At 50.1% G+C, this 26798-nt stretch overlaps 1 protein-coding gene across 3 annotated transcripts in view; it reads right to left on the bottom strand.

Annotated features, from left to right (window-relative positions):
- Sbno2 (strawberry notch homolog 2) overlaps window positions 1-23529 on the bottom strand; it is a 71965-nt gene extending 48436 nt beyond the window's left edge. The window contains exons 1-2 of one of the 3 annotated variants that reach the window (XM_048341799.1): window positions 23390-23510; window positions 3840-3916 (exon numbers count right to left, since the gene is read on the bottom strand). Coding sequence is in view for 1 of the 3 variants with exons in the window: in XM_048341797.1 (XP_048197754.1) it covers window positions 17780-17786 (7 nt within the window). In the remaining 2 variants the exon portion in view is untranslated. Of the gene's footprint in view, window positions 1-3839; window positions 3917-17779; window positions 19116-23389 lie in introns of those variants that run through there. The other 2 variants (XM_048341798.1, XM_048341797.1) reach the window with 2 other exon arrangements.
- Between the last annotated feature and the right edge of the window lie 3269 nt (window positions 23530-26798).

Genomic DNA, 26798 nt, shown 5'->3' with positions numbered 1-26798 from the left:
CCTCCAGTAGCAGTCTGAGCCTCACTGTAGGTGTGCCCAGGCAGCTCTTCCTTCCTGTGGTCACCGAGCCTGCCCCACCCCCAGTCTAAGAGGCTCCTGTGGATGTCCTGAGTAGCAGCCCTAGAAGGCTTAGGCCTTATGCTGTCAGCCAATGCCAGGTTCAGAGAGTCTTTGACCTATAGGAAGGCTCCAGACACAGTAGGAGAGAAGCTATGGTGGAAGGCATGTGACAAAACCAAGGTCTATGCCTTGGTGGACTTGGCAAGATTCATTCAGACCTGGGACTGGAGTGGGAAAGCAAGGAAGGAAGCAACATGACCTCAAGACAGGTGACCACTGGATCTCTAAGGGAGAAATTAAAAAAAAAAAAGTTAGGTACCACACCTTGTAATCTTAGATACTCAGGAGGCTGAGATTTGAAGATTGTGGTTCCAAGCCAGCCCAGGCAGGAAAGTACATGAGAACCTTATCTCCAATTAATCACCAGGAAAGCCAAAAAATGGAACTATGATTCAAGTGTAGAGTGCTAGCACTGCAACAAAAGCTAGGGGACAGCACCCAGGAGTAGCACACACACACACACACCACCACCACCACCACCACCACCACCAACAACAACAACAACAAAGAAATGTTGGGCGGGGAATATGGCCTAGAAGCCCTGGGTTCAATTCCCCAGCACCACATATATAGAAAACGGCCAGAAGTGGCTCTGTGGCTCAAGTGGTAGAGTGCTAGCCTTGAGCAAAATAAAGAAGCCAGGGACAGTGCTCAGGCCCTGAGTCCAAGGCCCAGGACTGGCCAAAAAAAAAAAAAAAAAAGAAAGAAAGAAAGAAAAGAAATGTTTGAGCCAGATACTGGTAGCTCATGCTTGTAATCTTAGCTATTCCGAAGTCTGAGATGTGAGGATCCCAGTTTGAAGCCAGCCAAAGCAACAAATCTGAGAGAGTCTTGATTCCAATTAACCATGAAAAAGCAGGAAGTAGAGGTATAGCTCCAATGATAAGAGTACCAGCATTAAGGGAAAAAGCTAAGGGACAGCATTTAGGCCCTGAATTCAAGCCTCAGTATCAGCTCCCCTCCCACCCCCAACACACACACACACACACACACACACACACACACACACACACACACACGAGGTGGGAACAGGGGCATAATAAAATTCAGGTTGGGAGGTAAAATGACACAGCCCTTGGAAGACAGTCTAACAATAGTTCCTGCAAAAATTTAATCAAGTTTCCACAAGACCCAGCATTTCTACTCCCAGGGAGGCACCCAACAGAGATGAAAACACATATCCACACAAAAACATCTCCATGGACTGGGAATATGGCTTAGTGGTAGAGTGCTTGCCCAAGCATGCATAAAGTCCTGGGTTCTATTCCTCAGTAACACATAGGCAGAAAAAGCCAGAAGTGGTGCTGTGGCTCAAGTGGTAGAGTGCTAGCCTTGAGCAAAAGCTCAGGGAGAGTGCCCAGGCTCTCAGTTCAAGCCCCAGGACTGGCAAAAGAACACATACACACACACACACACACACACACACACACACACAAATCTCCCACGGTGTCCACAGCAGCATGATTCACAATTGCTACAGGTGGCAATAGTCTAAGTGCCACAGACAAATGAGTGGATACACACAGTACGCTCTGAGCACACACTGACGTATCACACAGCCGTGAACAGGATGAGGCTCTGACATATCACAACATGGAGGGACCTTAAGGACATCATGCTAATGAGAGAACCAGACATTAGAGGATCCAAGTATGTACCTCCATTGGCAGGAAACATCTAGAACAGAGCCCAGAACTATGGACTGGACTCATAGGTACCAGGAGCTGGGGAAGGGAAAATGAGTGACATTGTTTGCTGCCATTACCCAAATCCTCTGTAGGCTACCTTTATCAGGGCAGTGGCCCCTACTAGGAAAGTTTCCTCCTTCCTCAGGTCCCACCTCAACAAGTCACCCTGCCCAGTGTCCCAACTTTCTCAACCCCTTTGTTCCCCTCCCTCCATTCCCTCAGGACCCACTGCCCCTTCCATTCCTCTAAGGGCATCTTCTGTCACTGACCCAGATCTCAAGCTCCTCCACCATCCCAGAGGCAGCTCTGTCCTGTCAACATGCACCATGCTTAATCAACCCAGGAGGGCTGGGAATATGGCTTAGAAGTAGAGTGCTCGCCCTGCATAAACAACGCAGGAAGTGCAACAGGTGGGAATCTTAAGAGTGCAAAAAAGGGCTGGGGATAAGGCCTAGTGGCAAGAGTGGTTGCCTTGTATACATGAAGCCCTGGGTTCGATTCCCCAGCACCACATATATAGAAAATGGCCAGAAGGGCGCTGTGGCTCAAGTGGCAGAGTGCTAGCCTTGAGCAAAAAGAAGCCAGGGACAGTGCTCAGGCCCTGAGTCCAAGGCCCAGGACTGGCCAAAAAAAAAAGAATAACTCGATCTATAATTGGGACTGGGAATATGGCCTAGTGGCAAGAGTGCTTGCCTCATATACATGAAGCCCTGGGTTCAATTCCTCACTACCACATATATAGAAAACAGCCAGAAGTGGCACTGTGGCTCAAGTGGTAGAGTGCTAGCCTTGAGCAAAAAGAAGCTAGGGACGGTGCTCAGGCCCTGACTCCAAGGCTGGCAAAAAAAAAAAAAAAAAAAAAAAGTGCAAAGAAGTATCTCACAGATCTCCTGTGCCTGGCAGCCTTGGTCAGAGAGACCCTGCCTTGGCCTCATGGTCCTGGGGAGAACATGCAGCCCTATTTGTAGCTGGTGTGTATCATGCCAGCAGTGGGGGCTGATTACGAGGCTCCCATGTAAGAGGCACTACATGCTGGATCTTGCCTACTTTGGAGGAATGAGTGGCCTGCTTCTGGAGTCAAATTTCCAAGTTAGCCATGGTAAAAAGGAAAGGAAAATAGGATAAGTAGACTAAGGGACAATGCCTGGGGGCAGAGAAGGGAGGGAAGCAGAATGCCAGAAGAGAACAGAGGCTGGTATCTGTTACCCGCTTTGGATCAATTTCAGCATGGGACTGGGTACCCACATCAAACCACAGGGTCTTACCCAGTTCAACCCAGCCTCTCAAACTTCCTGAACTGGCTGCCCAGACCTGGATGAAGCTGCTTGGATCCAGCCTGGCTGAGATTCCATCAAGCAGAAGCCCACAGTGACTACAGCTATCACTTGCCCCAGGGCAAGGCTATCATCCAAAAACCTCAGCCATGGCCCATGTGGCCTAAGTGGTATCTTAGAGACCAAGGTTCAAAGCCAGCCTGGGCCGTAAAGTCTGTGAGACTTTTTTTTTTTTTTGCCAGTCCTGGGGCTTGAACTTGGGACCTGAGCACTGTCCCTGGCTCAAGGCTAGCACTCTACCACTTGAGCCACAGTGCCACTTCTGGCGTTTTCTGTTTATGTGGTGCTAAGGAATTGAACCCAGGGCTTCATGCATGCTAGGCCATATTCCCAGGCCCTGTGAAACTCTTATCACCAATGAATTACCAAAAAGCCAGAAGAGAAGGTCTGGATCAAGACATAAAAAAAGGCTAAGAGAGTGAGGCAGCAGGCACCTGAGGAGGACCTGCCACTGGGAAACCCTGCATGTCTCCCTCCCTGGAGCAAGACTGGCCCCTTCTGCAGGTGGAGACTGTAGCTGACAGATGGAGATGCTGGTGGCCATCTGTGCTCATGTTGTCACGCCATCCTCTCCCTGCACAGTGATGATATCATGCTATCTGATGAAGACACAGAGGGCCCTTAACAAATCCCTGACCACAGAGCCTAACGCCACACTCAGGAGCTGAAGTTTCAGCCAGGCACTGGTGGCTCATGCCTGTAATCCTGCTCCCAAACCTTCGAGTACCTGAAGCCCCTCCTCGCCTTTGCTCTGTTTTGGATCTCTCTAGGGGTCTAGAAAGAGGGAAAAAAGAAAAACTGAAAGGGAGCCAGGGCTGGCGGTTCATGCCTGTAATTATAGCTACTTGGGAAGCTGAGATCTGAGGATCATGGTTTGAAGCCAGCCTGAGCACAAAAGTCTGTGACTCTTATCTCCAATTAACCACCAGAAAACCGGGAGTGGTGTTGTGGCTCAAAGTAGCAGAATACTAGTCTTCAGCAAAAGAGCTCAGGGACAGGGGCTGGGACTATGGCTTAGTGGTAGCATGCTTGCCTGGCATACATATAAAGCCCTGGGTTCGATGCCCTAGCACCACATATATAGGAAAAGCCAAAAGTGGCACAAAAGCTAGTGCTAGCCTTGAGCAAAAAGAAGCCAGGGACAGTGCTAAGGCCCTGAGTCCCAAGCCCCAGGACTGGCAAAAAAAAAAAAAAAAGACAAAACATAAAAAGAGCTCAGGGACAGTACCCAGGCCCCAAGTTCAAGCCCATGACCAGCAACAACAGAAAAAAGGAAGAGGACTGGGAATGTGGCTTAGTGGTAGAGTACTTGCATAGCATGCATGAAGCCCAGGATTTGATTCCTCGGTACCACATAAACAGAAAAAGCCAGAAGGGGCACTGTGGCTCAAGTGGTAAAGTGCTGGCTTTGAGCAAAAGAAGGCCAGGGACAGGGCTCAGGCCCTGAGTTCAAGCCTCAGGACCTACCAAAAAAAAAAAAAAATGAGTAGGGCACAGGTGGCTCATGCCTATGATTCTAGCTACTCAGAAGGCTGAGATTTGAGGCTCAAGGTTCGAAGCCAGCCCAGGCAGGAAAGTCCATGAGATTCTTCTCATCTCCAATTACCCACCAGAAAACTGAAAGTGGGGCTGTGGCTCCAAGTGGGAGAGTGCTAGCCTTGAGCAGAGAAAGCTCAGGGACAGTGCCCAGGCCCTGAATTCAAGCCCCATGACTGACAGTAAAAAAGAAAACAAGCTTAAGTTTCCAGTGAGCAGTTATAATCCTAATGACCGATGTATGCACAGACACCATCTGATCCTTAGGTATCCTTAGAGCCTAGTGATCAGTCCTCAGCCACCTTCTCTGTGGTCTTCCCAGTGAGAGTAACTGTGTCTCATGTCCTGAGAGCTACTGCCCACAGGAACACAGCAGGGGGTGTCCTGGGGGTGTGGAAATGGAGCTGCCAGGGGGGTGGTGTGATTCCCCAGGGGGGTTTACCTTTTGGTCATGACCACAATCCGCTGGCCTGCACACAGAGCTCAAGATGGATGGTAATCCACTACCAGACTCTTAGGCTTCCAAAGCTACCTAGCAAGCAGCCCTGGGATGCCAGCACCTGGCAGAGAGGGAGGGACTGGATGATTTCACAAGGCTCAGCTAATGTGGGGCAGAGAGCCCCTGAAGAATCCAGATACCTGGTGGGGCTCCAACTTTACTGGCCAGAACTGTCTAATGAGGAGGACCATCTCTGTCCCATTCGGGCCTCAGGGACTTGACCCATGGATGCAAAGCCTGAGCTTGGGGAGCCTGGTCCTCTGCATAGCCAAGGGTTTGGGGGACACCTCAAGAGCCTCAGCTAACCCAGGGAGTTTGTCCCCACTGAAGGGACTAACCAGGTAGAGACACAAACTGGAGAATTGTGAGAAATTTATCTGCTTCTACTCTGAGGTGGCCCAATCTAGATAGCTTGGAACTAAGACTACAGCCTGCAGAATTGATGCCAACATGACCTCCTGATGTTGACCACAGCATACTAGGCCCTGTCCCATACATTCCTCATTCCATGTTCCCACAGCTGGCCTGGAAGTACCTCTTCTGCCTTTCTTTTTATTTATTTTTGTCCTGGGTGCTGTCCCTGAGCTTTTTTGCTTAAGGTTAGCACTCTATCACTTGCTGGTTAATTGGAGATAAAGTCTCACAGACTTTCCTTCCCATGCTAGCTTCAAACCATAATCCTCAGATCTCAACCTCCAACTGAGTAGCTAGGATTACAGACATTCTATACAGAATTCTGTTCTTTGAGATGGGGTTAAGGTCTTGCTAACATGTTTTTTGTCTATTTTTTTAATCCAGGCTAGCTTTAAACTGCGAACTTCCTATCTCATCCTTCTAAGTAGTTAAGGTTGCAGGTATTAGCCACCATAAACAAACAATGCGTAAGCCTAAAATCTGAGGACTGAGGCTCAAAGCCAGACCGGGTAGGGAAATCTATGAGGCTCTTATTTCCAACTAACCACCCAAAAAGCGGAAAGTGGAGGTGTGGCTCAAGTGGTAGAGTGTTAGCCTTGAGCAAAAAAGTTCAGGGATAGCACCTAGGGCCCTAGGACTGGCACATATGCACGTGTGCATGCACACATGCACAAATGCACACACACACACATACACACACACGAATACTATATTGAAAACAGGATTCAGGTGATTTTAAAGGAAAATAAAGATTTGCCAGTTATGGACAAGACCCTGAATTCATCCCCAGCAACACTCCCCTCACCCCTACCAATAATCCTTATACCACTACTTCAAGTGCTAGACTGATCCTACAAACAAAGACACCATTAGTTTAACCCAAATCTAAGTGTGGCTAAGCAAGTGCCCAGAGCACCTACCCATGCCCTTGTCTATACTCAAGCCCATGCACAGAGAAACGTAGAAACAGGACCCAATGCAGCAATGCCCTGCTACTGATGCTAGTTTATCATTTTACAGGATATGGGGAGGAAGCCTACTCAGAATCTCTGAGGACCATTTCTCAAACAGCATATGAATCTGCAATCATCCCAGACACAGGTTAATCTAACAAAATGAAACAAACTTGGAGGACACGATGTGTGAGTTATCAGAGACTGCTAAATCCTCTTGGTGGATTCCCCAAGAGACAGGGCCTCAAGTGAATCCTACATTTCCCAGAATCTAGAGACATGTAAGCTTCTAAAAAAAAAAAAAAAAAACTTGGAGTGCTGGGAATAGGAAACCACATATGCACATTTCTATAGATCCTACAAGATGCCACAGGGAACCACAAGAATATCTGCCCAATGAAGTGTGTGAGGACCAGGTGGCTCACACCTGTAATCTTAACTACTCAGGAGGCCGAGATCTGAGGATCACAGTTCAAAGTCAGCCCAGACAGAACAGTCCCTGTGAGATTCTGATCTCCAATTAACCACTCAAAAACAAGAAGTGGAGCTGTGGCTCAAACTGGTAAAGCACTAGCCTTGAACAAAAGAGACAGTGCTCAAGTCCAGAGTTCAAGCCCCAACAACTGACACAAACAAACATAAAAACATCTAGTTAGGGCTGGGAGTATGGCCTAGTGGCAAGAGTGCTTGCCTTATATTCATGAAGCCCTGGATTCGATTCCCCAGCACCACATATATAGAAAACAGGCAGAAGTGGTGCTGTGGCTCAAGTGGCAGAGTGCTAGCCTTAAGCAAAAAGAAGCCAGGGACAGTGCTCAGGCCCTGAGTCCAAGCCCCAGGACTGGCAAAAAACAAAAAAACAAAAACAAAAACAAAAAAACAAACATCTAGTTAGAACTAAAAAATACTGAAAAGTATAAAGAAGAAAAGAGTGATCACTGGTCCTTTCTTTTCTTTCTTCCTTTTGCTCTTTCCTTCTTTTTTTTGGCCAGTCCTGGGCCTTGGACTCAGGGCCTGAGCACTGTCCCTGGCTTCTTCCCGCTCAAGGCTAGCACTCTGCCACTTGAGCCACAGCGCCGCTTCTGGCCGTTTTCTGTATATGTGGTGCTGGGGAATCGAACCTAGGGCCTCGTGTATCCGAGGCAGGCACTCTTGCCACTAGGCCATATCCCCAGCACCTGCTCTTCCTTTCTTTCTTTCTTTCTTTCTTTCTTTCTTTCTTTCTTTCTTTCTTTCTTTCTTTCTTTCTTTCTTTCTTTCTCTTTCTTTCTTTCTTTCTTTCTTTTTCTTTCTTTCTCCCTTTCTTTTTCTTTCTTTCTTGCCAAGAAACCTGAGGACCTGTCTGTGTCCCTCCCTACCACTCTTTGAAGGGTCCCAGGATAAAGACAAAGTAGAGGTACTGGCCACCTGAGCCTTACCTGCCTATCTACCCGTTCCTTAGACAGTGCCAACTTGGGCCAGCACTTCAGCCTGACCACGAACCACAGTTGTTTGTGTCTTTCAGCCTTTGGGCTGACAGAAGTTGTTAGACAGAAACTGTTGTCCTTGAGGACTGTAAATCTTCACCTCATGATGGAGGCCAGCCTGCAAACCACAGGCATGTGTATCTGCAGCCTGCCAAGCCTGTGCTGACCCCCATCCCCAGAGAGGTCTGAAAACCCATGACCCTGTAAGGCCATAGATCTGCATGGCCCAAGCACCGAGTTCCTTTCTTGACCTCCTGGACTCCCCAAAGGCCCATTTTGGCCCTGAAAAAGGCCATGTTCTCAAGGAGGGGGACCTCCTGGCTTAGAAGCAGTATTCAGAGATCCTGTACCTGTGCTGGGCCCCACATCGTCAGGCCCAGGCCTCCGAAGGTACTAATACACACAGATCAGCTGCCCAATATCTGCTGCCAAGAGCCCAGGAGTGTTGCTATGGGCACGTCCTCCCCAGGTTCCACTGGGCCTCTTCTGCTTCCGGTGGCTGACCATGCCAAATATGGCTATTGGGCTCCATCTCCTTAGCCCATCCCTCTTTTGCTCCTATGGCCTCACCTTTGCCCATTATCCACATCAGCAAAGGCCACTACAGCCCGGCTGGTAAGTCTGGCTCCTCAGAGCCACCTGACAGTGAGGGCCCCACTTCTCATATCCCTCTTGGATACCCACAGGAGGATAAAGGAGAACCCTGCTTGCTCTTGTACATGTGTGTGTGCGCGCGCATGTGCATGCTGCTCCTAGGGCTTGAACTCAGGTCCTGGGCACTATCCTTGAACTTTTGTGCTCAAGACTAGCACTCTACTACTCAAGTCATACCCCCATTTCCAACTTTTTAGTGTTTAATCGAAGATAAGAGTCACATGAAGGGCTGAGAATGTGGCTTAGTGGTAGAGTGCTTGTTTAGCATGCATGAAACCTTGGGTTCAATCCTTCAGTACCACACACAAAAGCCTGGAAGTGGGACTGTGACTCAAGTGGTAGAGCACCAGCCTTGAGCAAAGAGAGGCTCAGGGACAGAGCTCAAGCCCTGAGTTCAAGCCCAAGGACTGGCCAAAAAAAAAAAGAAGGTCACATGAACTTTCCTGCCCAGGCTGGATTCAAACCATGATCCTTAGATTTCAGCCTCCTGAGTAGCTAGGATTACAGGTGTGAGACATCAACAAACACCCAGCTTCCTCTTCCATTTTATAGATCAGGAATCTCTGATGCCCCCGTGTCAACTTGGAACAAGACTCCCATCCCCAATCCTGAAGTGCCAATGGAGATCCTTGCCTAGCCTGTCTTGAAGGGTCAAACTTCTTCAGCACTAAAGCCCATTCACCCATGAAGTGAACCTGGCAAATAAACCAGGTAGACAAAAAAAAAAAAAAAAAAAAAGTGTGGTCACTCGGACAACCCCAGGGCTCTCCAGAGCTGACTCAGCCTATCTGCCACACAGAGAAGCTAAGAGCCGAAGCGTTCACTGATCTCCTGACCTAGAAAGGCCCATAGATCAGTCACCTGCTACACAATTAGGCCAGCCACCTGGCCATGCTCAGTATGAACACTAGCCACCCCCAACTATATCTAGAACCCAAAAGCACCTGGCTGGGACTGAGATATGGGAAAGACTGCTTATATCCTGCCTGAGGAAAGAGTCACCTGCATGGACAGAGACAGGGCTGATACTCAGTGGTCAGCATCAGTCCTGAGGGCCAGCCAGGCCAAGGCAGGGGACTGAGGAAGGACAGGGAACATGTAAACTGTCAGTTTCCATGACTAGGGGGAGGGACACTGGGGACAGAGAGGATCACTGAGATGGGTGTTTCCTGAGGTTCATGTCCACTTGATATCTTACTCACAACTGGATTTTCAGACCAACTGGTCAAGATGAAGTCTCTTTCTTGGAGTAAAGTGGCCTTAAAGCCAATGACTTAAGGTCTTTTTTGTTTGTTTGTGTGTTTGTTTTGGCCAGTCCTGGGGCTTGGACTCAGGGCCTGAGCACTGTCCCTGGCTTCTTTTTGCTCAAGGCTAGCACCCTACCACTTGAGCCACAGCGCCACTTCTGGCCATTTTCTATATATGTGGTGCTGGGGAATTGAACCCAGGGCCTCATGTATACAAGACAAGCACTCTTGCCACTAGGCCATGTCCCCAGCCCCAGGTCTTTTTTTTTTGTACAGGTCCTGGGGCTTGAACTTATGGCCTGGGTACTATCCCTGGGCTTTTTTCTCCAGACTAGCACTCTATCACTTGAGCCACAACTCTACTGCCAGCTTTCTTTTTCTTTTCTTTTCTTTTTTTTTTTTTTGTGCTTTATTGATGATAAGAATCTCAAGGACTTTGCTGTCCAGGCTGGCTTTGAACCAGGCTCAGATCTCAGCCTCTTAAGCAGCTAGGATTATAGGCGTAAGTTCCCAATGCCTGGCTAACTTGAGTTTGTTGTTGTTTTTTGTTGTTGTTTTTTGCCAGTCCTGAGGCTTGAACTCATGGCCTGGGCACCGTTCCTGAGCCTCTTTATGCTCAAAGCTAGCACTCTACCACTTGAGCTACCTCTGGCTTTTTCTGTGTATATGGTACTGAGGAATTGAACCCAGGGCTTCAGGCATGCTAGGCAAGCACTCTACCAGTAAGTCACATTCCCAGCCCTAACTTAGGTTCTTTTTTTTTTTTTTTTTTTTTTTTTTGGCCAGTCCTGGGTCTTGGACTCAGGGCCTGAGCACTGTCCCTGGCTTATTTTTGCTCAAGGCTAGCACTCTGCCACTTGAGCCACAGCGCCACTTCTGGCCATTTTTTTCTGTATATGTGGTGCTGGGGAATTGAACCCAGGGCCTCGTGTATACGAGGCAAGCACTCTTGCCACTAGGCCATATCCCCAGCCCCCTAACTTAGGTTCTTACACAAGGGAAATTTCAGAACATTTGGAAATTTGGCTTTTAGGAAATGGAGGCAGAGCCTGGGATAGTAATGTGGCTATGATCCAGGGACATTTGGAACCTCAAGAAGCTGGCAGAGCTAGGACAGTCTCTGCTTTCCTGAAGATGCTTTCCTGCAGACCTGGGCTCAAGTTCTGGGTTCAAGGCCTGTGAAAGAGTATGTTTATAGTTACTAAGGGTGGGGTGCTTGAGATAACAGCCCCAGACTCCTGTGGGGTTGAAGCTTCAACTTGAGCAGCCTTGAGCCTCAGCCAACTCCTTGGGCATCCAATGATGCTCTAGGAGGGGAATGGCCCAGAGCTGTGACCTTGGGTTTCCAGAGTCCCCTGGAGGAATCCAGATACCTCCACAGTGGCTCGGATACCAACACCAGGAAGAAGACACCATGCCTGATCCCCATGGCTTCTTGGGGTACACTCACATATACATACATGGGCTCAGTGAGTCCCAGGACTGTGCCTTGGGCCTTCAATTTCACAAGCAGGACAGGTAAGAGGGTCTGTCCACTTGGAATGAGGACAAAGCCCATGGAGAGGCTCTTGGAGGAAGCCAAGAGTCCCAAGTGTGGGTGTGTTTCTTGGGTTTCCAGTTCTGCCCTTGGCCTCATAAGGAAGCTTGGACCTGGCCCTGCTTTTGTGGTAAAGAGTGACATGGCCTGCAAGAACTTACAGCCCACATGTTCCATGGGATTCTCCACAGGAAAGGGGCAGAAGCAGCCAGCTGCAATGGCTTACAACTGTCAACCCAGCTACTTAGGAGACAAGATTGCGAGGATTGTAGTTTGAGGCTAGCCCTAAGAAAAAATTAGCAAGACTTTCTCTCAACAGATAAGCTGAGTATAATAATGCTTCCCTGTGGTCCCAGCTACATTGGAGACATCAGTAGAAGGACTGTGGTTGCAGGCCTCCTCAAGAAAAATACTTAATACCCTATCTAAAAAACAACCAAACACAACAAAGATGAGGGGGTAGGGAGGGCTCAATTGCCTGCTTACCTAGTACAAAAATCAGAATTAAAAATCCCAGTATGCTCTCCCACAAAAAAACATTGCAAGAGCTGGATTTGGGTGGTGGGCACCCCAGGAAACCCATCTTCCCCATGGCAGTCATTCCCAAAAATGTCTTCGGGAATAGCTGTCACCACAGCCCTTTCCTAGGGTTCCTTGAGCAGTGACAGCATGGAGCCTCTACACAGCACCCTGATTTCTAGTAGAATTCCTCACCCGTGCCTTCCAAGAGGTAGAGGAGGAGGAATGGGCAGGAGGGATTATACCCAAGTGTAAGATGGCCAGCAGAAGGGAAGAACCCAGAGTGAGAGTCTGAACTGCTGGGCTTCTCTTACAAACCTCTAGTCCTGTCTACCCCAATAGAAGGCCTCTAATCCATGGCTGGGCACTGGGATGGGGTGATACTCAAGTGCCCCAAGGTAGGGTTGACTCTGCAGCCATGAAGCAGGGAAAACACACTGCCCTGAAGCAAACCAGGGTGCCTAGGATCCTGGTGGACCTTCCAACACCCCAGCCTCTCAGGAGCTAGTTGTGACGGAAATCATGTGGAACCTATGCCTGTAACCCCACATCTGACCCTGCTGTTGGGGAGTCCATGGACAGTGAATAGGCTGGAGCTACTTATCTACTCTAAGGCCTAGTGTGGCACAATCACCACAAGGCCAAATGAAGGTCCCATGACGGGGATAGTGGTGGGCAAAGCCTTGGGGAGGAAGGTCTGTCTGTCATCCAGACCTGACCTCAGGAGCAAGAGTAACCATCAGGAGGGGCTCAAAACACAGGGTACAGACATGCATCACAATGCTCTGGGGCCACTGCTCCCAGAGACATGGAGGACAGAGGCCCAGGTCCCCTGCTAAGGCGAAGCCCAATGGAGAAGACTTTCTATGTTCAGCAGAATATACTATGGATATTGTCAACACCAAAACAAGAGCTGAAGCCAGGCACTAGTGGCTCTCACCTGTAATCCAAGCTATTCAGGAACCTGAGATCCTAGGATTGTGGTTCAAAAACAGCTAAGGGAGGAAACTCCATAAGATTCTTATCTCCAACTAACTACCAAAATCCAGAATTGAAGATATGGCTCAAGTGGTAGTGCACTAGTCTTTAGCAAAAAAGCTTAGGGACAGCATCTAGCCCCTAAATTCAGAATTCAGGACTGGCACAAACAACAACAACAAGGATGTGAGGAGTGGCCTCAGTGATAGAACACCAGCCTAGTCTAGCAAGCACAAGGCCTTGAATTCAAATCTGAGTACCCACATCAATACTACCAAAAGAAAAAAGCAATAGACAAATCAACCCTAAAATTCATATGGAAACAAAAACCTAATGGACAAAGGCAATCAATTTATGCAAAAAGAGCAGCTCTGAAAGTATCATAATATCAGACTTCAAAAAAGAAAGATAGGGCTGGGAATACGGCCTTAGTGGTAAAAGTGCTTGCCTCATATACATGAAGCCCTGGGTTCAATTCCTCAGCACCACATATATAGAAAAAGCCAGAAGTGGTGCTGTAGCTCAAGTGGTAGAATGCTAGCCTTAAGCAAAAAGAAGCCAGGGACAGTGCTCAGGCCCTGAGTTCAAGCCCCAGGACTGGCAAAAAACAAAACAAAACAAAAAAGAAAGATAGGGATGGAGGTGTGACTTCAGCAGTACAGTACTAGCCATGAGCAACAAGACAGCAAACATGAATCCCTGAGTTTAAGCCCATACATGCTGGGGTTGGGGGGGGAGGGAATCCATGAGTACATGAGTATATAAGTGCCACAGGACCTAAGGGTTGGGAGCATGGCTCAAGTAAATGACAGAGCACCTGCCTAGAAAGTGCAACCCCTGAGTTCTAGCCTCAGTAATACAACGAGAGTGGGAAGGAGATAAAGAGAGCAAAGAGAGAAAAAAGTTCTTTTGTGCATAATGGCCACATACCCATAGGCCCATCACCTGTCCAGAATGGCTAAAGCTCCAGTACTACAACAATTGATGTCATACAAGATGCATAGGAGCCAGGCGCTGGTGGCTCATACCTGTAATCCTAGCTACTCAGGAGACTGAGATTTGAGGATCCTGGTTCAAAGCCAGCTCAGGGGAGACAAGTTTGTGAGACTCATCTCCAATTAACCACCAGAAAACTGGAAGTGGCACTTTGGCTCAAAGTGATAGAGTCCTAGCGTTGAGCAAAAGAGCTCAGGGACAACATCCAGGACCTGAGCCTGAGTTCCAGCGCCATGACCCCCTTCTACCCCCAAAAAAAGATGAAGAGGGGTTGTGAGGCTGGCCAGAGTCTCCCTCTGCCCTCCATCTGCTTCAGAGGCTTGGTGGAGAACACAGAGCCTGCTCAGTCCTGCCTGAGGACCCTGAGTCTGAGTCTCAGGAGCTCCTGGGCTTCTGCTCCATTCATTCCCAGGTGTGATGCAGTCTTCCCAAGGGAGAGCTGAATGTTTCTTCACAACAGAGGAACTCTACCTGTCCCTGGCTAGGCATGGAGCTTGGGCTGCTACCTTTGTTAAGAGTTTTTTGTTTTAGGTTTTTGGGGTTTTTTTTGGGGTGGGCCATGGGCTTGAAATCTGGGCCTGGGCACTGTCCCTGAGTTCTTCAGCTCAAGGCTAGTGCTCTACCACTTGAGCCACAGTGCCACTTCTGGTTTTCTAGTTAACTGGAGATAAGAGTCTCATGGAGTTTCTGCCTGGGTTGGCTTAGAACTGTGATCCTCAGATCTCAGCCTCCTAAGTAGCTAGGATTATAGGCTTGAGCCACTGCACCTGGCGGTCTTTTTTTTCTTTTTTTCTTTTTTAAGTCTGAGATGGGGACTTGAACGTGGTACTTGCTGCTTTTGCTCATTAGCTAATGCTTTACCAACTGAGTCATACCTCTAACCCCCTTTTCTTGTTCTTTTTTTTTTGGTCTGCTGTGATGCTTGAACTCAGGGTGTGAGCACTGTCACTGAGCCTCTTTGTGCTCAAGGCTATACAAAGCTAATGCTCTACCACTTGAGCCACAGAACCACTTCCAGTTTCTGAGTGGTTAATTGGAAATAAAAGTCTCATAGAGACTTTCCTTCCCCAGACTGGCTTTGAACTGCAATCTTCACATCTCAGCCTTCTGAGCAGCTAGGATTACAGGTGTGAGTTACTGGCACCCAGCATTTTTTGTTGGTCTTTTAAGCCTCTGTCCAGCAGTGGTCATGCACCTTCCAGGCAGGTGCCTTCTTTTGGAAAGTGTCTGTTTAGATCTAGTGTTTATATGTGGTCTTTAAAAGCTTCTGACAAGCTGAGCACCAGTGGCTCACACCTGAAATCCTAGCTACTTAGAAGACTGAGATATGAGAATTGTAGTTCAAAGCCAGCCTGGGCAGGAAAGTCTGTAAGACTCTTATCTCAAACTACCAAAAAAGCCAGAAGTGAAGCTATGACTCAAGTGGTAGAGAGCAAACAAAAGAACAAAAGAAGCTGGGGGGGGGAATGAGGGAGGAGGTAATAAACAGTACAAGAAATGTACCCAAGGTCTAACGTATGAAACTGTAACCTCTCTGTACATCACTTTGACAATAAATAAGTAAAAAAAAAGAAAAGAAGAAGCAGCTGGGGACAGCACTCAGGACGTGAGTTCAAGCTCTAAGGGAGGGGGAGACAAGTTTCTGACTCAGTAGGTTTGGAATCTCCTCTCACCCCCAAGACTTCTCCTGAGTAGATATGTTAAGCAGAGTTCCACTCTGCACTGACTTCCTGGTCCTTCGAAATTAAAATGTTCTCACTTGTCCAAGGTCCTCGAAGCAGGGGATCTTGGACACTTAATGCCATCTCTACTTGAGGACTGCAACAGGATAGTGGCTGGAGCTGACACAGCTGTACTGCGCTGGTCTTGGTAAATGACCCAGTAGTCATCATTGTCTTCACACCAGCCTTGGTGCCAAGAGCATTACAAATGACCTTCATCTCAGCCAGAAGGGCATCAAGTATCTGGAGGGGGAAGGTTGGCTCTGGCTTGGGGCTAGACCACAGGGGCACAGTATACACAGACCCAGAAGAAGGTACCTAAACATCTTAGGCCCCTGTGATTCCAGCTGGCGGCACCATCAGCAGACCTCTACCGGTCTCTGGGGACAGGAGGAACCCCAGATGCTCTAGTGGAGCCCGGTCTTGTTTTCCCTTTGTTGTAATAAATGAGCACAATTGTGGCTGCATGAGCCACACAGTAACCCCTACAGTGCTCTAGGCAAATTGGCATCTCTTCCCCACAGAGTCTACAGGGCAAAATCAAGATTGGGTGACCTGGGCACATTCCCTCCATCTTTAAAGCTGGCAAGCAATATGCTACTCCCTACACTTAGAGTTTCTTCTGCCTATTGGTGGATGTTTCTACCTTTAGGGACAAGTGGGATGTCATAGGACACTGATGGTTCAGGACCTGGGTGGGAGGGCCCACTCAGGATCCTTAAGTGCAAAGCCACCGCATCCATTGGCCCAAGGGATGGGGATGAGGGTCTCTGTGCTAACCCCAGGGCCTAAACACCACACAGTGCCAGCCTTGAAATCTATTTGGGGCCAAGCCACAAGTATCTCAACTGAAACCTGTCAACACCCAGTCAGGTCACAGAGTTCCCGAAGTACAGTGATGGGTCTTAGGAGACAAGGTCCTATCCCTTAAGACACATAGAGGCCCCATGGAACTGTCCTCTGAGGTAGCCCACCTCACCCTCTGAAGAGGAGACAATCTGGGGAGATGGCAGAGGGGGATGCCCTGGGGAGCTTGGGAGGGGACAATGTAAGGGAGCAGCAAAGACTCCATTGGCAATAATGTGGCTCAGATTTTTGGATTAACTGGTTTTTCAAGAAAAACTAAGGGGGGCTGGGAATATGGCCTAGTGGCAAGAGTGCTTGCCTCATATACATGAAGCACTGGGTTCAATTCCCCAGCACCACATATATAGAAAATGGCCAGAAGTGGCGCTGTGGCTCAAGTGACAGAGTGCTAGCCTTGAGCAAAAAGAACCCAGGGACAGTGCTCAGGCCTTGAGTCCAAGGCCCACGACTGGCAAAAAAAAAAAAAAAAAAGAAAAGAAAAGAAAAAGAAAAACTAAGGGTCCAGATTTGTAGATGGCAGCCCCTAGCTGTTCCAAGTGGGTGATAAAGGCTAGCACAAGGGTAGGTACCAGTGGCTCACACCTGTAATACTAGCTACTCAGGAGGCTGAGATTTTAGAATTGTGATTTGAAGCCAACCCTGGGCAGGAAAGCCCACAAGACTATCTTCAGTTAAGCAAAAACTCAGAAATGGAGTTGTGGCTCAAGTGGTAGAACATTAACCTTGAGGGAAAAAAGCTCAGGGACAGCACCAGGCCCTGAGTTAAAGGCCCAAGGCCAGCACAATACATACATACATACATACTACCACATCCAGACCTCCCAGCCTCTGCAAAGCTACTGGGGTTACCAACCCCAGTAACCTTCTGAAACACATCCAAGTGCCCTCCTTGAGAGTCCCTAATCTAGAGGCTAGCACCCCTGTGCCTATAGTTTTCCTCATTCCACATTATCAGTCAAGTGAAGACCTACGCAGGCCAGGCCAGAGTGGCAGAGGACTCAGGTGCTCACTTTTGCCCATAGGACAGAGAATCCTTCTGAGCCTAAGAATATTCAGTGCTGAAACAGTACTGATAGCTCACCACCCTCCACAACCTCTGCTTGGCTCCATTTACCCCAGGCCTGTTTGCCCCAACTGTGTTCATTACAATGGAGCCCCAGTCCTTATGCAGTATGAAAGCAGCAGCGAATGTATGCCAAGCCCCACCTGCTTCTCCCAGACCCAGAGAAGCCAGCCATCCCTCAGTTTACCTGCCATGCAGAGGGAGAGTTTTCTGGCTCCAGGCTGGACAGATGACACTAGGAAGCTAGCCAGGGACTCCCTGTGCCTGAGCCACAGCTCTGCACATGGACTTTCTCCCTGACCCGGCAGCACCCAGTGCAGCCCCGCCTGGCGGCCCCACCCCAGGGTGGTGAGTCAGTTCCATAGTTTGTTGCCTGCTACACACTCTGGGCTTAGCCTAGTTAGTCAATGGCCTTTGACCTGACAGGGGTGGGAGACTCCCAGGAAATGTTAACTGGCCTTTTACTGACACACGTCACTTTCGAAATGCAGCCGCTTTTGGGGAGAAAGCTGATGTCATCTCTTTCAGTTTCACTTAAGAACGGAATGATGCCAGTCTTGAAGGAAGGACTCCACATCTAGTCTGAGACTATTACTCTGGTTGGGGGGGTGGGAAGAAGGGAGGGGGCAAGTCTCCAGGTCATCCCCAGAAGGATGTGGCTCTTCAATCCTAGGTGTAAGTTTCATGAGATCTGGTGAAAGGTAGGTACCCAACACAGGTGATCTAACACACTAATGGACCTCAAGTTGTCCAGGGACACCCCAACCTCCCCCCTGCAATCCATGCACCACAGGTGAGCCAAGTAAATGCCTCCCCACTGTGCCCTCTCCCCAGGTCATACAACAGATAGGGCCTCCTAGCTGTTCCCAGAGCCTCAGCAGCAATACCAGCAGTGGAGGTCTAGTGGGCGGCACCTACACTGATACGCAGGACGTTGTCGTCCTGGCTGTCTCTGCAGGTGTAGGCTTAGCCTCATGAGGACTCCAGGACTCAGTACCTGTCATCAGGGAAACAGAGACCTTAGGAAGTCCACAGGAGAACCAGGGCAGGGCACATGCAGCCCAAGCCACTGCCTCGCCCAGGATGGACTTTCAGGGAGAAGCCACTGCATGGATATCTCAGCACCACTAGGCATCCTCTGAACCACCCCTGCATCTACACATAGCCCAAGGATGCCCCTTCAGCAGAAGCCCAAATCCCCTCCAGGGCACTTCCAGTTGGAAGTTTGCTTAGTCCTAGGAAGAAGCTTCCAGGACAGAGTTGTGCTAAGGGCTGGAGCTACAGGCAGCACCACTCCTGCTCTCCCCCTGGGATCCCAGGACAAACATTCTGGGTAGGAGCTGGCTATAGGCTCAGGCTTATGGCCCATTCTCAACTCTACATATTTTAACATTTCAACAAGTGGGCTTTGGAAGGGCCTTGTTTTTGAAGGTGTAATCTATACACTAAGAAATTCACCTGTAGCCAAGTGCTGGTGACTCACGCCTGCAATTCTAGCTACTCAGGATGCTGAAATCTGTGGATTGTGGTTCAAAGCCAGCCCAGGCAGGAAAGTCTGTGAGACTCTTATTTCTAATTAAGCACACACACACACACACACACACACACACACACACACACACACACACAGCCAGAAGTGGGGGTAGAGCACTTGCCTTGAGCAAGAAACAAACAAAAACCAAAAAATTCAGGGACAATGCTCAAGCCCTAAGTAGTCCTACGTTCAAGACACAAGACAGGCACCAAAAAATGAAAATGAAGCCGGGCACTGGTGGCTTACCCCTGTAACCCTAGATACTCAGGAGGCTGAGATCTGAGGATCACGGTTCAAAGACAGCCCTGGCAGAAAAGTTACTGTGAGACTCTTATCTCCAATTAACCACCAGAAAACCAGAAGTGGTGCTGTGGCTCGAGTGGTAGGGTGCTAGCCTTATGCTGAAGAGCTCAGGGATAATGCCCAGGCCCAGAGTTCAAGCCCCATGACCAAAAAAAATAAATAAATAAATAAGTAATTTAAAAGTCACCTGTGTAGATTACACAACTCACTGATATCCGTATATTCAGAATTATACATCCCCTCTAATTCCAGAATACCGTATCACCCCGAAAAGGAAGCCCCATGAACAGCCACCCTATCCCTTCCCTAGTCCCTACAACACAGCACTTTGTGTCTGGATTTAACAGCTCTGCATGCTTTCTATCAATGAAGTCCCACACTGTGGGGCCTTTTGTGTCTAGTTCTCTATGGGGCATCATGTTTTCCAAGTGCACCCAGGACACTGTAGATAAACACTGATCTAATCCTTTCCTCTTGACAGGGCCCAGTAAGCCCAGAGCACACAAGTGATGGGTATCCTAAACCCTAGTCTCCTCTGGAGTTCTGGCTCTGCCCTCACCTGAGTGTCCCATGGACAGGCGACCATACTTCCTAAGTAGAGAAGCCAGGTGACCCAAAATGAAAGCAGTCACCACAGGCAATGACCCTGAGAAAGCCCACTCTTCATCCTAAGCCACTTAGGCCACAGAAGCAGGACTCCTTTTCTGGGGGTGGAGGAAGGGGTAATTCAGGTCCAAGGGGCAGAATGGAGGGGTCCACCCACAAAGCCAGTTGGGAACAGAGGTAGCTAGGACCAGAGGGTCTGGGTGACCTTGCCCTCAGGTTACGCTCAGTGGTTGGCCACACCCCAGTTCTCACCACTCAGCACTTAGTTGTGGAAAGTTGCTGGAGCTGCGCCAAGCCTGCCCCTGCTGGTGAACTGTACGCACATGTACATGCCTACACAACACACACACACACATGCAAGGGTACACACGTGTACCCAAGGTACATACACATAGGCTGGGAATATGGCCTAGTGGTAAAGTGCTCGCCTCATATACATGAAGCCCTGGTTCGATTCCTCAGCACCACATATATAGAAAAAAGCCAGAAGTGGCACTGTGGCTCAAGAGGTAGAGTGCTAGCCTTGAGCAAAAAGAAGCCAGGGACAGTGCTCAGGCCCTGAGTCCATGCCCCAGGACTGGCAACAAAAACAAAACAAATAAACAAGGTACATACACACGACACTGACTCTTTAGTATAAGTCTGCATACACAAAATGCACATGCAGCCACATATATGTGTGTGTGTGTGTGTGCACACGAGCGCGCGCGCCTCATAAATCCTGGGGCGATGGGAGGGGGACTTACTTCACATACTCCACTCTGTTAACCCCCCCACCCCCGCGCATATGCTATTTCAGATTATATCACACCCCTAACCATGGAAAAGCAGCCCATCCCACCCTTGATGAGGGGCCCTGGGGAAGGCAACCAGGACTGGGCCCCTTTTCCCCACACAGTTGCCTCTTTATTCTCTCCCTGGGTCAGTGTTTCCTGCCAGATTCACTAGAGGGGTGTCTGTGACATAGCTGGAACTAGAGCCAGTCCTGAGCTGTTCATACCACCTGGGAGTGCATGGACAAGCCTCTGGGTTATGGATAACACAGGCCAGGCATAGGCTCACAGGGCCTTAGTTTCCCCACAAGCCTGGAAGAATACAGGATGGTTCTCCTGTACACTTAGCCCCACCTCCATCCAGACCTGCCCAGATTCCAAAGCTGACAGAGGGCCCCTGGAAACTGGTCCCTTGTCTGGGCCCCCAGGGCCTGCCACACCCCTGTCTGCCACAGCCCTTCTCCTGGCTGCTCTAGGCAGGTGTGAGCAGAGCCACTGTCTGCAAGGATCACCAGTGAACCAAAGCACCCTCCCCCAACCACAGTTGTACCGGCCCTACCAGGAGGCTCCAGACCACCCTCTGCCTTCCTCAGTCCCACCTAACAGGTCTAGATCACACAAAAGGCCTTTGAAGGCACCCAGGACAAACAGCACTGAGAAGCTGGCACCCCACCTCTGGGGACCCTCCCCTGGGAAAATCCAGGGTGAGGGCAACCAGGAAGCTGGTGCTCAAGAGGGTGCTTGGGAAGAGAGGGTCAGCAAGGCCTCCCCTGGGATCTAGCCCCCTGACACAGTGAAGCTAAGCCCGGGCAGTACAGCTCCCTGGGGGCAGGGAGAGGGAGGGAAAATCAGGGCAGGGTCTGGCCACAGGCTGGCAGGAAGGGCTTGGCTTGGACAGTTCACTGTCACTTTTTTGAAGCCAAAAGGCAATGTCCCTTGGGACTTCTCTGGAATTTCCATGCCCCTCAGAGGCAGGGCCCTTTGTCCTTCATCTGCTCATCTGTTCCTTCCACAACTCTTGCTAAGCTCCCACAGTGAGATGACCCCATCTACACACCAGGTTCCAGGACCTGACACCTCACCTGACAGCTCCAGTCAGCCCAACACTGATCCCCTTCACCACACTGGAAAACACTGTCCTCTGAGCTGTCAGCAAGCACCAACATGAGCACTCGCCACACACAGGATACAACGGATGGCACCAAAGGTCCCCAGGCAGGAAGGAAGGACGTTCCCATTCCACAGCGGGTGGACCACAGGCATTCCGGGAAGCAGAGCCAGGGAATGCCCCGTCATGCAGTTTACAGACTCAGGTTGGTTCAGTTTCTTGTTTTGTTTTGAATTTGCCAAATGTTAACAACTTCATTTAGGGAGACACTCCAGTTCCCTGCCTCTAGACCCCATGGAGGCTGACTCTCCATCCCACTCCCCCAATCGTGGCTGAGCCTCATTTCCTTAGCTGAGCCTTACTGAGGTGGTGGACAGACCCGCCAGGCAGGCCTCCCATCTGATCCATCCAGCTCTTAAGTCTCTGTCCCTTGCCCTCCCATGGTGATCCTTGGAATCCCAGTTTCAATGACTCCCATCACACTCCCATCCCAAACACAGTGAGGACAGCACAGGCCTGGCTAAAACCAGTGAGTCCCCACCAAACTGGGGAAACCACTACCCCCAGAAACTCAGTGAAGAGCCACCTCTGTCCCTCCTGGAGGGCGGAGGAAGTGGAAGTCCACAGAAGAGGGCTGTACCTCGGGGCAGAGCAGAGGGGAGACACAAGACCCCAAGAAGTCTGGGGTCAAAGATCACTGAACAAAAGAGATCAGGAGTTACTGAAGCAAAGATATACAGAGTCTGTACGCCCTTCCCAAGGAAAGATAAGACAGTATACTCAAGGAAAAGCAAGTTCTGGGTGGGGGTTGGGGGGTGTCTCTAGGTACGGTCAAAGGTTGGTCATGGGAAAAAAATACAAGCTGGGGGTCAATAAGGAACGTGAGATGGGTTCACTGGGAAAAGCAGAACGGGAAAGAAAAGTTGAGGGGGTCACAATGGAAGGCTGAGGTCGAAGCCCGGGCGAAGGAAGGTGTGCAGCACGGGTGGGTGTGTGGAGAATCGAGGCAGAGGGGAGGTCAAAGTTCACTCCTAGAATTGGGGGCAACACAGACGGCGGAGCTAGGGGTCCATTTTTATAGCGGACAGCGGGGGGGGGGCGGGGAGGACGGTCGTGGTGCATGGCAGGGTCAGAATTCACCCAGGAGGGGGTCGCGGCGGAGGGTGGGGTCAGAGTTCACTCCCGAAGAGGTCGCGGCAAGAGGGAGGGGTCAAGGTTGGCGGCGGAGGGCGGGGGGGTCGCAGCGTGGGGCGGAGCCAGAGCTTGCGGAGGGCGGGGCGGGCGGGGGTCTCAGCCGCACTCGGCCTCGCCGCGCGGCCCCGGAACCCCCAGCCCGCGACGCCGGAACCTGACTTGGGACGCGGCCGGCGGCGGGGGTCGCGCAAAGCCCCCATGAAGCAGAGCGCACTGGGGCCTGGCAGCGGGGGGAAGTCCTGACGGAGCTGGGGTGGGGGTCGCAGCCGGACGCCTCACCTCGAACCCGGGTGCGGCCGGGGACGAAACCCGCGGCGCCTCAGTTGTCCCGCGCCTCTCGGCGGCCGCCGCTCACTTCCGGGTTTCGGCCGCCATCTTGGGGGGCCCGCGCACTTCCGGTGGTGCCGTGCGTGGGCGGGGGAGTGGGCGTGGTCTCCCGGAGGCGGGACTCCGCGAGCCTCGGGGACAGTGGCCGGCTGGCGCCCCGCGGCACGGCCCTCGGCCTCAGTTTCTCTTTTGAGGCACGCCGATGAACTTCGCCTGCCTTTGCAGTCTGACTCCGCTTCCCGTTCCCCAGCCTCCCTCCACGCCTTCGTACACTCACTCAGACCAGTTAGCCTCTCCTTGCGTCCTTCCCTGCGCTCCCCCATACGTCCTGCACTTCGACACACACGAAGGGCCCATGATACCCAGGGGCCACCCCAGGGATCCTCTCAGACATGGCCGCTGGACCCCTCCCTGGGTTCCCCCCCTACCCCCAGCCCCAAAAGCTTGCAACCACCCACCCAATGCAAACTGGTCAGGATGGGCCTTATTGCCAGGTAGACAGTGGAATTCTGTTAAGGTGGTCCAGGCAGGTGCCTTAGGGCAATGTTCTGTGCTCCCATTAGTCCCAGTGGGGTGGGCAGGACCAGTTCAGGGAGATTCAGTGTGGGAGACACCAACCCCTCCACAACTGAGTGTCTGGTATGACCACATTACCTGGACCCAGCTCACCACCTGCTTGAGAAGTCTCAGACCCCTATTCCAATCCTTCAATTTGCCTTTTGTGGGGGAGGGGGGAAGGGGAGTGCCAGTACTGAGGCTTGAACTCAAGGCCTGGGCATTGCCCCTTAGCTTTGTCACTCGAGGCTGGTACTCTACCACTTAAGCACGCCTCCCTTCTAGCTTTTTTTCCTGCAAGTCTCATAGGCTTCTGCCTTGGCAGTCCGCACATCTCAGCCTCCTGGGTAGCTAGCATGAGCCATTGGTGCTGGCTCTGAATTGGACTTTCCTTAACATCTTTAAGTTAGTTTATTCGACGAACTCTTCTAGATGCTGTTCTGTATCTGACCTTGGCCTGAGAAAGGACAGTGATCTGGAGAAGATACTGTTCTTCTTTCTCCTATCCTCAGGGAAGTCCTCTGTCTACAGATGAAAGAGCTAGTACCAGAAGGGAACAGAAGACACTACAAAAGGAAATGTGCTCATTACCTGACTCATGTAATTGTAATCCCTCTGTACATCACTTCTATAATAACAAAAAGTAAATATAAAAGGAAAAAAGAGCCAATACCAGACATTCTCATGTGCATGACCAGGCCTGAAACCCAAAGGTGGGTACTCCCCCCACTTAGCTGCTTCGCTCAAGGCTGGCACTCTGCCACTTGAGCCATAGCTCCATTTCTGGCTTTTTGCTAGTTAATTGCACTTTCCTGCCCAGGCTGGCTTCATAGGGCTTGAACTCAGAGCTTGGGCGCTGTCCCTGAGCTCTTTTGCTCAAGGCTAGCACTGTGTCACTTTGAGCCACACCTATACTTCTGGTTTTCTGGGGGTTAATTGAAGATAACAGTCTCACAGACTTTCTTGCTTGGGTTGGCTTTGAACTGTGATCCTCAGATCTCTTGAGTAGCTAGGATTACAGGCATGCCTGCCTGTCCATCCATCCTTCCTCCCTCCCTCCCTCCCTTTATTCCTTCCTTCCTTCCTTTTTTCACAGTACTTGGGATCAAACCCAAGGACATGTACATACTATGTTGAAACTCTTTTCGAAAGTTAATGAAAAGCAGCTACATCTAGCTTTGCTTTTTTGTTTTGTTTTTTCCACATCCATTTGGGGCATGGACAGTGTCCAGTCACATTTGTCATTTCCTCCCACACAGAGTGAGCCATGCGATTTTCAAGGTTCCATGAGAAATGAAAATAATGGCTCCTTATGCAAAGCAGTCCCCTCGCCTCAGGCTCCCCTAACCAAGGTGCCATGAGTGGTTCAGCTGGAGTCTTACACTCTCCCAAAGCCAGCCCTGCTCCCATGGTGATCCTCTCAGGGACCAGTCAGTACTGCCTTCATTTCCTAGGGGAGGAAACTGAGGTGCTGAAGGGTGGCAGAGTGGCTCCAGGTCACTAACAAGATGGAGAAAGGTGTGAATTCAATCCTTGCCCTGTCATGTCCACCTCAGAAAACCATGAGGCTACCATGGGTAATTTTGATTGAAATGGGGGCAGTTTGCCTGGGCCAGGATAAGTCTAGCCATCCCAGATTCATCAGGAGTCTGCCACATCAGAGGATGTCTAGAGAATTAGTCAGATATGGGGATTTCCAAGGAATCACAAGAGGTGGCCTTAAAGAGAGCAGGAGGGGCCCAGCATTGAGGGTTATCCCTGCTGCCAGGACAAACTGGGTTGTGGAACAGGAGGAACAGGAGGGTGTGTGTGTGTGTGTGTGTGTGTGTGTGTGCCTGTGCCAGTTCTGGGGCTTAAACTCTGGGCCTAAGCTCTATCCCTGAGCTTTTGTGCTCAACTACTTGAGCCACAGCTCTTCATCTGGATTTTTGGTAGTTAATTAGAGATTAGAGACTTATGGTCTTTGCTGCCCTCGCTGGCTTCACATAGTTCCTCTAACTTGTTGTGTGACCTCAGGAAAGTAAGTTAACTTCTCTGTTCCTCCATTTCCCTGCCTGTAATACAATCAAGGGAATAAAAGTAGATGGGTTAGCTACCTTCTATTCAAACAACCACACTGCTGTGTTTATTATTATTCAGTGTTGGAAATGGAATCCAGGCCTTGAACATGGTAGGTAAGGATCTACCACTGAGCCAAATCCCCAGCTCAGATGCCACCTGTATTCAACTATTATAAATATTTCCAGGTGAGATTCTGGCTATTTACCCAGCCAAGTCCAAGGTGCCAGATAAGCAAATGCTCATTGAGTCAATAATAAAAATCAAGGCCAGTCTAGGGGCTTACAGACAGGGATTTTCAATGGACAGGACCAAGCTGGGAGCCTCTTCCAGTTGCAAAAAGAGGAGAGGTTGGGGAGGATAAGACATACCATCTGACAGATGTACCAAGGCCGCTTTGTATATCCCCCTCCCCCTAAAAAAGGGCTCAGCCTCTTAATTCCAGCCCAGACTCAGGTCAAATGATCTGCAAAAATGGAGAAGGAGCCAGTGGCTCACACCTATAATCATAGCTATTCAGGAGGCTGAGGTCTGAGAATCAGAACTCAAAGTTAGCCCAGGCAGGAAAGTCCTCCAAATAACTCTGGAAAAGCTGGCCTGGAGGTGTGGCTCAAGTGTGAAGCGCCAGCCATGAACAAGAAAACCAACAACAAGCAAGAGCTTGAAGCTCTAAAGTTCAAGCCCCAGTACCAGAACACACACACACACACACACACACACACACACACACACACACACAACATACATG

The sequence above is a fragment of the Perognathus longimembris genome, chromosome 3 (genome assembly GCF_023159225.1).
Source record: "Perognathus longimembris pacificus isolate PPM17 chromosome 3, ASM2315922v1, whole genome shotgun sequence".
Lineage (NCBI taxonomy): Eukaryota > Metazoa > Chordata > Mammalia > Rodentia > Heteromyidae > Perognathus > Perognathus longimembris.
This window is presented reverse-complemented; position numbering and strand designations above follow the sequence as displayed.